Source organism: Neophocaena asiaeorientalis, unplaced genomic scaffold, assembly GCF_003031525.2.
Source record: "Neophocaena asiaeorientalis asiaeorientalis breed wild unplaced genomic scaffold, Neophocaena_asiaeorientalis_V1.1 scaffold376, whole genome shotgun sequence".
Classification (NCBI taxonomy): Eukaryota; Metazoa; Chordata; class Mammalia; order Artiodactyla; family Phocoenidae; genus Neophocaena; species Neophocaena asiaeorientalis.
This window is the reverse complement of record NW_020174368.1, coordinates 993882-1006985: the sequence shown is the minus strand read 5'-3', so window position 1 is coordinate 1006985 and position 13104 is coordinate 993882. Positions and strand designations below refer to the sequence as shown.

General features: G+C 39.8%; 1 protein-coding gene across 1 annotated transcript in view; it reads left to right on the top strand.

Moving 5' to 3' along the window:
- Positions 1-13104, top strand: part of MCCC2 (methylcrotonyl-CoA carboxylase subunit 2) — a 61153-nt gene that overhangs the window by 11257 nt on the left and 36792 nt on the right. The window contains exons 4-6 of the mRNA XM_024756216.1: positions 2138-2239; positions 4399-4526; positions 7477-7589. Of these exons, the coding sequence (XP_024611984.1) occupies positions 2138-2239; positions 4399-4526; positions 7477-7589 (343 nt within the window). The remainder of the gene's footprint in view (positions 1-2137; positions 2240-4398; positions 4527-7476; positions 7590-13104) is intronic.

Below are 13104 nucleotides of genomic sequence, written 5' to 3'. Positions count from 1 at the left end.
TTCTTAGACAGTTTTTTTTGTTTTTGTTTTGTTTTGTTTTTTGGCCGTGCCACGTGGCTCGTGGGATCTTAGTTCCCCGACCAGGGATTGAACCCAGGCCCTCGGCAGTTACAGTGCAGAGTCCTAACCACTGGACCGCCAGGGAATTCCCATCTTAGATAGTTTTATAAATAAATGATTTTAAATTCTGGTTCTTATCGTAAGATTCAACAACAGATGTTTATTGCGAGGCTACTATGTGTCAGGTGCTGTTCTAGGTGCTAGTGATACATCACTGAACAAAATAGACAAAGTTCCTTGCCCTACTCGAATTTACATTGTAGCAGGAGGAGATAGAAAATAAACGATAAGTGTCATAAATTATATAGTATGTTAGAAGGTGATAAATTTCATGGGAAAAAGAAAAGATAGACCAGAGTACGGGAGAGAAAGATGAAGGTCAAGTTGTAGTTTCAAATGAGTTGGTTAGAATAGGCCTCATTGAGGTGGTGACATTTGAGCAAAGATTGGAAGGAGTGAAGAGAGATGGGCTCTAAATATCTGGGGAGAGAGCGTTGCAGGCGGAGGGGAGTGGCCAGTATGAAGGTTCTGCGGTGGGGGCAGGTCACAGATGCTGATATGGAAGGGACTGGAAGGTGGTGGGGTGGGAGGAATGAACAAGGGAGTAGCAGGAGATGGGTGATTTCGGTAAGGGTTTCGTAGGCCAGTGTAAGAGTTTGGGCTTTTGCTCTGACAGAAATGGGGAGATTTTGTAGGGCTTATCTGACTTAGGTTTTAAAAAGTTATTCTGGCTGTTGTCTTGTGAGTAGACTGTGGGCCTTGAGGGTGGAAGCACCAAGACCAGTTAGAGAGAGGGACTTCCCTGGTGGTACAGTGGCTAAGACTCTGGGCTGCCAATGCAGGGGCCCAGTCAGGGAACTTAGATCCCACATGCCGCAACTAAGACCCAGCGCAGCCAAATAAATAAATAAATAAACAAACAAATAAATAAATCTTAAAAAAAAAAAAGACCAGTTAGAGAGAGAAATGAAGGCTCAAAAGTATTGTTTCGGGGGACATGCACACAGACGCCCAACCTGGAGACAAACACTGCTAACACCTAGTGTGTATCCTTCTATACTGTTTTTATGCAAATGTGAATCACTTTTTTTTTTTTAAAGAAAAATGGAATCATACTAAATGTGGTGTTTTATAACTCCCCGCCCGCCCCTGTCCCCTGTCCCCCCAGTGTATCCTGAACATTTAAGTGAGAATAATACAGTGGTTAAGAGCCTGGTCCTTTATTACGGAGCTTATTAAAACCCAGCTCTGCCACTTACTAGTAGTTGTGTGACCTTAGACAACTGACCTAATCTCTGTGTTTCAGTTTCCTCATCAGTCAGTGGGGATCATAATAGGATCCATATCAGGAGGTAGTTCTGAGGAATGAATGAGTTAGTGTTTCTGAAGCTCCTAGGAGAGAGGCTGGCATGTGGTAGGTGCTACGTAAGTGTTAGGTGCTATTCTCTTTCTATATTAATAAACACATCTGTACAACATCTTTAAAAATAAGAACCTAGTGTTCCTTTGTATGGCTATACTGTATAAATCCCCAGGATGGTCACACTAGATTATTTTTTTCTTTTAAATTTATTTTATTTCTTAATTTTGGCTGCATTGGGTCTTCATTGCTGCACGTGGGCTTTCTCTAGTTGCGGCGAGCGGGGGCTACTCTTCATTGCGGTGCGCAGGCTTCTCATTGTGCTGGCTTCTCTTGTTGCGGAGCACAGGCTCTAGGCATGTGGGCTTCAGTAGTTGTGACATGTGGGCTTCAGTAGTTGTGGCTTGTGGGCTCTAGAGCGCAGGCTCAGTAGTTGTGGCACACAGGCTTAGTGGCTCCGTGGCATGTGGGATCTTCCTGGACCAGGGCTTGAACCCATGTTCCCTGCATTGGCAGGCGGATTCTTAGCCACTGCGCCACCAGGGAAGTCCCCTAGATTTTGTTTTTGACTTTCTTTTTGTAGATTTTATGTCCAACACGCATATTTGAAACATTGCCCCATTAAAGAAGAAAATTTCCTTTTCCACGTGTTAACTGTTTAAATATGATTTTTTGAAAAACGACATTAATTCAAGCAACATCTTTTCTTCCGTTCAGGTCTCCATTCCTGGAATTATCCCAGTTTGCCGGTTACCAGTTGTATGGTGATGAGGAGGTCCCCGCCGGTGGCATTATTACAGGCATTGGGAGAGTGTCAGGGTGAGTATTCTGCCCACGCTCAGCCATGTGGTTCAGGAAGCAGGCCGAAGAGGCAGGGTGTCCAGCACTCACTGCTCTGCATGTGAGCATGTGAGTTTTATGCTCGTGATATTATTTAGGACTGAGGCTTCCTACCCAGACATGTGTTAGGTTCATCTGTGGAGGGTGTGCATTTCAGCTCTTGAGATTCCATGGAGGCAAGGGCCAGGGCAAGACTGATTTTATCTTTCCACTAGAGCTGCTCTAGTGTTGGATAGTATGACTGAAAAAGAATTCACTCGTTTAAAAGGTCTAAAGTAGTACTTCATAGTAATTGAAATTGACCTTTCTTACATAATCATATGGTTGAATATGGTCAGCACTCTTTCTCTGGCAGATGCTGGATGTGCAAACTAGTTAAAACCAAAAAAGAATTTATTGACTCTCTTAACTGATGAGTCTGGGCCTATCTGGGTCGAGGAGCACAAACGGTGTTACCAGGTCACAGGCTGGGTTTTGGTTTTGTTCCTAGGCAGGCCGAGCTGGCCACAGGCATCCCCGGCTTCTGCGCTCTAAGCTTAGCAGCTGCAGTGGACTGAGAGCTCCTGAGGGTGAAGGCCTGGGACTAGAGCCCATTGTTGAGCCCACGGCGTGGACGCTGAGTAGAAAGGCCTGGTCCTTGTGCTCACGTCTGAAGATGGGCTTTGGGGTCAGTCCCGCTAGAACCTCAGGGATCAAAAATAGAGAAAGGGCAGTTTCTGAAAGAAAGTTTAGTTTTGTTGCCAAAATAATAGATGCTGGGTAGGCAAAACCAATAGATGTCTAATACAGTATTTTTGTGGACTAATTTTATTTCTCATTCTGTAACATGTCTGTGACCTTTTAAAAAGACGAGTAAAAGTGGTTATGTCTCTTGTCCAAGGTCGTATATATAGCAAGTGGCAGAGTCAGAATTTCAGCCTAGCTTTGTCTGACTTCATAGCCTGGGCTCTTTCCTGTACCAGAGCTTCTTAAGCTTTTCTAGTGCAGCATCCCCAGGACGGAGGAGTGACCATACCCTGGAGGTGTGGGGGGTATGGCCCAGCACCCGCCAAAGCCTAAATTCCTTTTGAAGTCTAGTTTGTTCAATGTTAAAGTCATTAGAAATGTACATCCCACTCTATAAAATGTTAATTATAATGTGGAAAAAGGCTTTATCTGTAACCTAGTGAATAAAATTGATGCTCAAAGGAGAGGAGCCACATACCTAATAAAAGAAGTACAACACTACCTGAGGCTGTGCGCTCAGTTGCTGTTCTCTACTTCATTTTCAGCAAGGATTCAATGAGTTTCTTTTTCGAATTCTAGAGAATATAAAGTGAGGTAGCAAAAACATCATAAATATAAAGGTTAAATTTTGTAAAGACCACACTGTTGTTCTCTCCAGTTTCAAGTGAGCCTCTGATCTTCGGGTTTCCTGGCAATACTAAGAAGGCTCCCTTACTGGCCCTCTTCATTCACTTCCCTGCTTCTTGCGTGTTACTTGTGGGCCATGGTACCTGACAGGCTGGTTTTGGTGAGAAAGGGCACCACTAATGACTCATTATAGTATATGCTTTCAGACTACTATTTTAGAGTTTGTACCTATTGTTACTTTAAGCAAGATAAGTGTTGTACTTTAAACTTCTTTTAGTTTTATAGCAAAGCATATGGCAGTGACATGAAGAAAATATGAAAAATAAATACTTTTGATGGATCAGTTTTCCTTTTTGAAAATTACCTTCCTAAAAGGAAATTTTAAAGGTTTACCATGTGGGATTTTCTCACCCTGAGACTTGGATTCCTTGTTGTTGTTGTTGTTGTATTATCTTGTATTATCTAGTTAGGACCCCTTCCTTCACAGAACCATTACAAAATGTGGCTTAGGTTGTTCGTTTTCCTCTACTAATATGGGGTGATGATTCTTTAAAAATCAAGTTAGAGTTTGTAAACTTATTAAAAGTGATTCATTTTATATAAATAAATATGTGAACAGTGCTTAAAACTTTTATATCATAAGATTGTCTACTAATGGCTGTCCCTGGCGATATGTACTAGAAATTGCCAGGCTGTATTGGGAGTGTCTTGTAATGAGATGCAATTGGTCTTTACTTTGAAGAACTCTCTCATGTTCTCTTTCCAATGAAATTTCTGCCTTTCAGAGTAGAATGCATTATTGTTGCCAATGATGCCACTGTCAAAGGAGGTACCTACTACCCGGTGACTGTGAAGAAACACTTACGGGCACAAGAAATTGCGATGCAAAACAGGCTCCCCTGCATTTACTTGGGCAAGTCACGAGAATTGTAAAATAAACTGTTATTAGCTAGAAAAATAATAAGATTGTTTAGAAGGCTATGTATATATGACGTTATCAATGGATATTTTAAAAAAACTGTTGGCTTCTCTTATAATTACAAAAGAGATGCACATTCTTTGCTAAAAACTCTGGGAGAAAAAGTAAACAAGCACTACCCATAATAACATCACTGAGGAAGAATCCCTGACAGTATTTTGGGGTTTGCCATTTTTTTCTCTACAAGAGTGGTGTTTTTTTCTTCTATATATTGGGTGGGCCAAAAAGTTCCTTTGGTTTTTGAGTAAAAATAAAAGACATTTTTCATTTTCACCAAGAACTTTATTGAACAATGTATTCACCATTTTGTTCCACTACCTTCTGCCATTTTTCAGGCAACTTCATAATTCCATCTTCCCAAAACTTTTTATTTTTTTAAGCAAAAAACTGTTCCAGGTGCTTTTTACAGTCTTCCAGGGAATTGAAATTTTTTCCATTAAGAGAATTTTATAAAAACCGAAATAAATGGAAATCCGAAGGTGTAGTGTCTGGTGAATATGGTGGATGAATCAGAACTTCCCAGCCAAGCTGTAACAGTTTTTGCCTGGTCATCAAAGAAGCATGGGGTCCTGCGTTATCCGGGTGGAAGATTATACCTTTTCTGTTAACTAATTCGGGACGCTTTTCCTTGAGTGCTGCTTTCAGTTGGTCTAATTGGGAGCAGTACTTGTTGGAATTAATCGTTTGGTTTTCCAGAAGGAGCTCATAATAGAGGACTCCCTTCCAATCCCACCATATACACAAAATCACCTTCTTTGGATGAAGACCAGCCTTTGGTGTGGTTGGTGGTGGTTCATGTCACTTGCCCCATGATCTCTTCTGTTCCACATTATTGTGCGGTATCCACTTTTCATCGCCCATCACAATTTGTTTTAAAAATGACATGTTTTCATTACGTTTATGTAGAGAATCGCATGTAGAAATGCAGTCAAGAAGGTTTTTTTCACTTAACTTACGTGGAACCCAAACGTCAAAGTGATTCACATAACCAAGCTGGTGCAAATGATTTTCAACACTTGATTTGGATATTTTGAGTATGTCAGCTATCTCCCGTGTGATATAACACTGATTGTTCTCAATTAATGTCTCGATCTGATTGCTATCCACTTCAACTGGTCGACCTGACCATGGACCGTCGTCCAGCAAGAAATCTCCAGCACGAAACTTCGCAAAGCACTTTTGACACATTTGATCTGTTGCAGTGCCCTCTCCATACACTGCACAAATCTTCTTTTGCATTTCAGTTGCGTTTTTACCTTTCTTGAAATAATAAAGCATAATATGCTGAAAATGTTGCCTTTTTTCTTCCATCTTCAGTATTAAAATGGCTACACAAAAATTCACCAATTTTGATAAGTTTTTTTTTAAATGCACTGCTGATATGACAGCTGTCACAATACAATCTAACAAAATTGTTTCGAATGAAGTTAAAGTCAACTAAGCACTAGTTAGAACCATGTTGTGGAAAAACACGAACGAACTTTTTGACCAACCCAATATTTTGTTTTTCTGTTCACCATAATGGGTTCAAACCATGAAAAAATAATAGCTAATATATATGGGTCTCTTGAGTGCCAGGTACTAGGTTAAATGCTTGATTATGTACATAGTTTGAGCAGACGTAATTTAAAGAAATTTAATATTCAGTGAAAGTAATTTATATTTGGAATGAAAGTACATTTAAATCTAAGGATATTTTTAAAAAGACATAAAACCAAGGCAGTTTAAAATTGGTACTTCCTGGATATTGGCTTAAATTGGTTTGTAAAAACGCCAGTATATACTGTTCATTTTTATGGATATTTGAACAGGTACTGATGAGATTTTTTTCTCCTATGAAAGTGAATTTACCTCGTTGATTCAGAATGTGAACTGCATTGCAGGTATAGAAAACAGCCAATGAGGCCCCACTGCTTGCAGGTGCTGTGCCCAACACTGTAGGGGATGCAGTGAAGAGTATTGTGTTGTCCCTGTCTTTAATGTATTAAATATCAATAGAAGACTTAGTGGTTGCAGGCAAGAGTGATAGGTATAAGACTAGCTAACTTTTTGTGGCGTTCACTCCGTGCGCTCACAGTATGTGCTGAGCTGAGTGCTTCACATACACTATTTCATGTCATCCCAGTTGCAACCCTATGGGATAGCCACTGTTGCCTTCATTTCACTGGTGGGGAGACCGAGGCAGTAGACCGGTTCGGAAACACACCTGTGATCACACAGCTGTGAAGTAAGGAAGCTCTGTTTTGAACTCAGCTGACATTCTTACCCACCACGGTAACCTGCAGTAAAGAGAGTACCAGAGGCGACATGCAATACAATTATCCCATGAATTCTGTAGATGATTTTCAGATTGTTTTAAAAGAGAGAAAGATCCAATTTTCGCTGAACTGGTTAAGGAGTTCTGGTGTTTCTGGGGCTAATCCTCAAGGGAGAGACTGTCCTAAACATTTCAAGTGGAATTCTGCACAGGGGTAGGAGAGCCTAATGTGTTTGAAGAAAACTACATTTTGGGGCGCTGTGTTGAAGGATTGGAGAAAGAGGCTGTAGAAGAGTTTAGAAAAATAGGGCAAGTTTTTTGCGAATGTAATTAAGAACTGATGTTTGGGCTTCCCTGCTGGTGCAGTGGTTGAGAGTCCGCCTGCCGATGCAGGGGACACAGGTTCATGCCCCGGTCCGGGAGGATCCCATATGCCACAGAGCGGCTGGGCCCGTGAGCCATGGCCGCTGGGCCTGCACGTCCGGAGCCTGTGCTCCGCAATGGGAGAGGCCACAGTAGTGAGAGGCCCGCGTACTGCAAAAAAAAAAAGAACTGATGTTATCATTGAGATAAGTCTTCCTGTGTGTAGCATGTTTTGTTCATTGAGATGTACTTATTTCTCTTCAGTTGATTCGGGAGGAGCAAACTTACCTCGACAAGCAGAAGTATTTCCAGATCGAGATCACTTTGGCCGCATATTCTATAATCAGGCAGTTATGTCTTCTAAAAGTATTATACAGGTAATTTCTCATTAATGAGACGTATTGCTTCTTGCATCAAATGTCTTTGCTAACCAGGTATTCTGAGATGACTTAAAACAGAATTTGTTTTTTTTTTTTTTGGCTGTGCCATGCAGCTTGCAGGATCTTAGTTCCCTGACCAGGGATTGAACCCAGGCCCTTGGCAGTGAAAACATGGAGTCCAAAGCACTGGACCGCCAGGGAATTTCCAGAACAGAATTTAATACAGAATTTAGTCTTTTTCCACAGAAAGCATTATCAGGATATCTCCAGTCAGATTCATCTGCTAAATATGGGAATACTGTTATGCTATAATAAAGGTTATTTACCAAAGGAAAAGAGTTTTTAAAAAGAAAAAACACTGAGTAAAATTGCTTTTTTAGGACTATACTCTGGAGGAATTCTAGTATATGTATGAGGAGACATGTACAAGAAAGTTCCTTGTAGCATTGTTTGTTATAGCAAAAGTTAAAGAACAAAGTAAATGCCCATTCATGGGAGAGTTATAATAGTTACTAGCTGTTAAAATGAATGAACTAGAGTTGTGTGCGTCATCAGAAATAAGTCTCAAAAAATATGTTGGGTAAAAAAATAAAAAGCGTAGAATAAATGTATAGCAAATTGCTATGTATACAAGTGTTAAATATGTCAAATCTATTATGTATAAACAGGTACAAGGGAATGATAGACTCAACTTTAGAACAGTGGTTACCTTTGAGGTGGGAGGGAGGAGGAGAATAAAGGCCAAGTAGGAGGTCTGTAGAGGCTTCAACTGTATGTGAAATATTTTATTCCTTTAAAAAAATTCAGAAGTAAGTTTGACCAAATGTTAAGATTTATTAAGACTGGGTAGTAGGGAAAGAATATTTATTTTACTATTCTAATCTTTTTTGTATGTTTGAAATACTTCATAATACTGCTGCAACTCCTTTGTTTTTGTTTTGTTATTGAATTTCTTAAGTTTGTAGTATTTTTATTAGTATTCTAATTAATTAGTCATCACTTGCAATTATTATCTCTCTTCTTTATAATCTACCAATACAATGTGTTGTTATTATTTATTATATATTTTACTGTTATGTGGTGACCTTGCGTATATCTATGCTTTGTTTATCTAAATAGAAACTTCAGCTTTGCTCACTTTTGCACAGATGGCCCTTGCATCCATTATCTGTTATGAAATTCTTATTGTGATCTTTTGTCTTATAGGGGAAATTAGCCCATTTAACCTGGTATTATAGTTTATATAGCTATACGAAACTTGTATTAGTTTCCTAGGGCTGCCGTAACAAATGACCACAAACAGGGTGGCTTAAAATAACATAAATTTATTCTCTCAAGTTCCTGGAGGCTAGACGTCTGAAATCAAGGTGGCGGCAGGGCCGTGCTCCCTCAGAAGGCTCTAAGGAAGATTCCGTTCCTTGCCTCTTTGAGCTTCTGATGGCTCCAGGCGTTCCCTTGGCTTGTGGCTATGTGACTCCAGTCTCTGCCTTGGTCTTCCCATGGTCTTCTCCTCTGCGCCCTCTCTCCCTTACAAGGATACTTGTCACTCGATTTAGGGCACCCCTGGGTACTCTAGAGTGATCTTATCTGAAGATCCTTAACTGAATTACATCTGCAAAGACCCATTTTTTTCGAATAAGGTCACATTCACAGGTTCCGGAGATTTAGGAGTGGACAAATTTGGGGCGCAGAGGGGTGCCATTCAACTCACTGTAGACCTCTCCCACCTTGCATGCTCATTCTGTGCTCTGTCTTTCTCTTCATGTAGATTTTGTGGGACTATATAAAACGTCAGCCAACATCTAACAGATATTTATGGAGAAGCTACTCTAAGCCAGGCCCTGTACTAGATGAATAAAACCAGGTAGGGTCCCTGCTCCTGTGGAACCTGAAGCTTGAAGTGCTTTAAGAACTAGGTCTTTTTAAAATTAAAAGTGTCCTTATAATTTTGAATAAGCAATATCTGCTTATGATAGAAAAATCTAAAGTATCTAAGGGGCATTTGACTGAATGCCTTCAGTTTGCCTATTTAATTTTTGTTTCCTAAAAATTTTAACATCAGTATTTCTTTAACTGAGCCACTTCTCAGCATTTATTTTTTCTATTTCACCCCAATAGGAAGTTTGTGGTTGAGGTTTGCCTTCTTATATTCTCATGAACCTCATGGAATTAAAAAAAAATCTAATTGTTATTGTATCCTAGTGTCCATGGTGCCTCTTCTCATCTTTTCCCCAATATATGAACTATAAACCTGATATCGCCACTGAAGCTATTGCTTCGTACTTTACTGAGAAAGTCATATGTGAGCACTGTTCTATTAAAAACAATACTGCTTACTCTGTCTTTTTTTTTAATCCCAGGAAGAATTGTCTCTCTTCTCCAAGGCTAGACTTGTCATTTATAATCTTAATACTAATCCCTTATTTGTGCTTCATCATTAATCCTCTTTCTCTCTTTTGCTTTAATATTTCACATCCACTTAATTTTTTTTCTTACAGCCAATAATCATGTTGACTTCCTCTTTTTTTTTTTTTTTAAAGGAAAAAGTAGCAAAAAATGATGCACAAAGAAAGGACCTTTTCTAGCTTCTGCTGTTTTTGAAGCTTCTCTCCCTCCCTGGATTACCAGACTTCTTAAGGATTGGCCCAGCATCTTCGTTCCTGACCACTCACTTTCCTAAAAACCTCGCTGCCCTCGGAGGGTCCCGCTAACCTTAACCTCCTAGAGATTCTCACGCTGTACAACCTGTTGGTTTTGTTATTGTTCCCTTTCTTGAAATTCTCCTTAGGCTTCGTGCCACTGGTTTCCTTCTTCTCCCACTCTCTTCATTTAATCCTCCCAACCCCATTCAAGAACTTGTCCTTAGTAGTTTAATAAGATCTAATGACATACCTGTCACTTCCATGATCATTCTCTGGTCCTGGCCTCCCTCCACCTCCACCTACCCTTGGGGTTCTGTTGTTTGGTTAGATTTCCTGCTGGTGCCAGAGGCTCAGAGTAGACATTCTGTATTTAGCTGCCCCTGCTGATTTGTTCCTTCACCCATGTTTCTGTGTGCTGTTGATGGTACTTCCTTCTTGCTCTTTTCTCTAGGATTGAAACTTTGATGTCATCATTGACTCTTCTCTGATTTTTCCCCTACTTAATCCTTTTAGGTCAGAAATATGTATCTTCCTTATTTTTGTACCCCTGGGAGCTCCTTTGATGCTGGGCAGGTAATCAATACATAGTAAACCTTTGATGAATCAAGTCATGTTGCTTTTTACCTTTGGATTGGTCCACTCCACTCCATTCCTACTGCCATCACCATAGTTAGTTCAGGCATTTTCTGTCTATTGTACACATTACTATAAGGTTATTCTTTATCTAGTTCCCTTGTTCCAGACCAGACTTTACAGCCTGATACTTAAGACCTCGTGTGATCTGGTTCCAACCTAACTTTCTAGCCTTACTGATCATGCATTGTAAACTGCCGTCAGTCTGAAGCGCTTGCTATTTTTCATGTGCATCGTGACCTTTATGAGTTTCTGCTCAGGTCCATGCCAGACTCTCTTTCCCCAGTCCTTCCATATGGGTTGATCTGAGTCTCCAACCCATTTTCCAAGGTGCATCTCTGATGCCACCTTTTCCAGGAAAGCTTCCCAGAATCCCTTACCGGAAGTGATCTTCCCCCCACCCCAACTCCCATAATTCTTGAGCTATACCTTACTAATGGCATTTATCCCTTTTATCTAGACATATCCTGACTAACTTCCTTTACTAGACTCTATGCCACTTGAGATTAGAGACAATATTGGATTGTTTATATCCCAACGCATTTACTTACCGACTTAATAATTTATTATTTGAGTGAAACTCCTTAATAACCATTAAAGTGATACTTAACATACTGAGTAGTTCTATTTCGTATATTTTAATGTATGTTTATTATTATTATTATTACCATCATCATCATTATTTTTGGCTGCGCCACATGGCTTGCAGGATCTTAGTTCCCTGAGCAGAGATTCAACCCAGGCCATGGCAGTAAAAGTGCCGAGTCCTAACCACTGGATGGCCAGGGAATTTCCAATATATTTTATTATTTATTTAAGACTTTGGTTTAGGTGGACTGTTAACAATTTTTTGTATTTCCTACATAAAGCAATAACTGTTGTAACTGCAGTTATGTTACGTGTGCATTTTGGTAGTGAGCACTAGCTTCCCTTACTTGTTCAATCACTGTTCCTCCCCAAGGTTGGTTTTTATTTAATGTTATTAACCTTGCCCTTTGTAAGTCCATTTATCCACTGATTTCTAAGAAGTATGTCTCTTGACAACCATATCTCTGTTTTTTCCTATATTTTTGCAGCTGTAAAGATGTGGCCAGATTCCTACAGACCTCCCAGTTTCAACAATTTTGTTTTCGCACTTGAGAAAAAGCAGTTAACTAGGTAGTTACCTTTGTATTCTCTTCTGTGTCATTTTTCCTTACTTTCTGGTAGGTTTTAGGACCCTGGTTTGTTTTGAAGTTTAAAGACTTGGCGTATTGTTGTCCAGTGGTCTTTCTCTGAGCCTCGTGTCCTGAGGATACCTTCTCTGGTCCTACTCCAAATCCATGCCTGATGCCGTGATGATCTTGGGGCTGTGCTTCTTTTGTTTTCCTGATGTGGTTCCCATGTTGCTGGCTTTTTAAATGTGAGACTTATAGTTCTCTTCAGAAGTGAGATCTTGGTGTTTGTTTTCTTCAAGTCTTATGTTACCATTAATTTTTATAGTCTAGTGAGAGTCTAGTCTAGACTGGTTTTGCTCTGATGCATTAATTCTCTTCCTCATTTTACTGTGATCCTACCACCCCAGCAGCAAATGTTTCTATTTTTTATTAACGGTTTATGTCTTCTGAAATAGCTGTTATTCGCCTAGTTATACTTAGTTGCAGCTCCTCAGGCCTTTCCCCGTTTTTTCTTCTTTGCACTTCTGCCTGTTTGTTCTTCTTTTTGGAGATGTGCCTAAAATTATTCTCAAGTGTCCCTCCCTTCCTCTTTTCTTAACTTTTCCCTCTTCCCTCCTTGGCTTAGCTCATTATTTTTGAAATTTATTTTCTTTGCCTCAGACCTTGGTAGTTGTTTTGAGGGTCCTAGTTAGGATAAACACTGTATATTATTATTTTTAAAATGCATTTCAACCTTCTCATGAAGCCAGATAGGGTCAGGGGTAGAAGAAACCACTCTGTTTTTTATTTTGTTTTGAGGCTCTCTGATAAAAGGATTGAGGAAGAAACAGAACGTTCTGAGTGAGATGGACTTTTTGTTCTCTGTGTACACTTCATCCTATCCAGTGAGCACGGATAAGCATGCACGTTCTAGGATCAGCATTGTGATCGTTGGTATAGTTGATAATGTTCTTAAATTCTGGACAGCCATTGAATAGATATGTGTGTGTTATGGCTTTTATTTTTTAATGGTGACTCTTTAGGTAGAGGAAGAAAAAAGTGATACAGGCAGTATTTGCTTTCTACAGTACTTTGAATGGA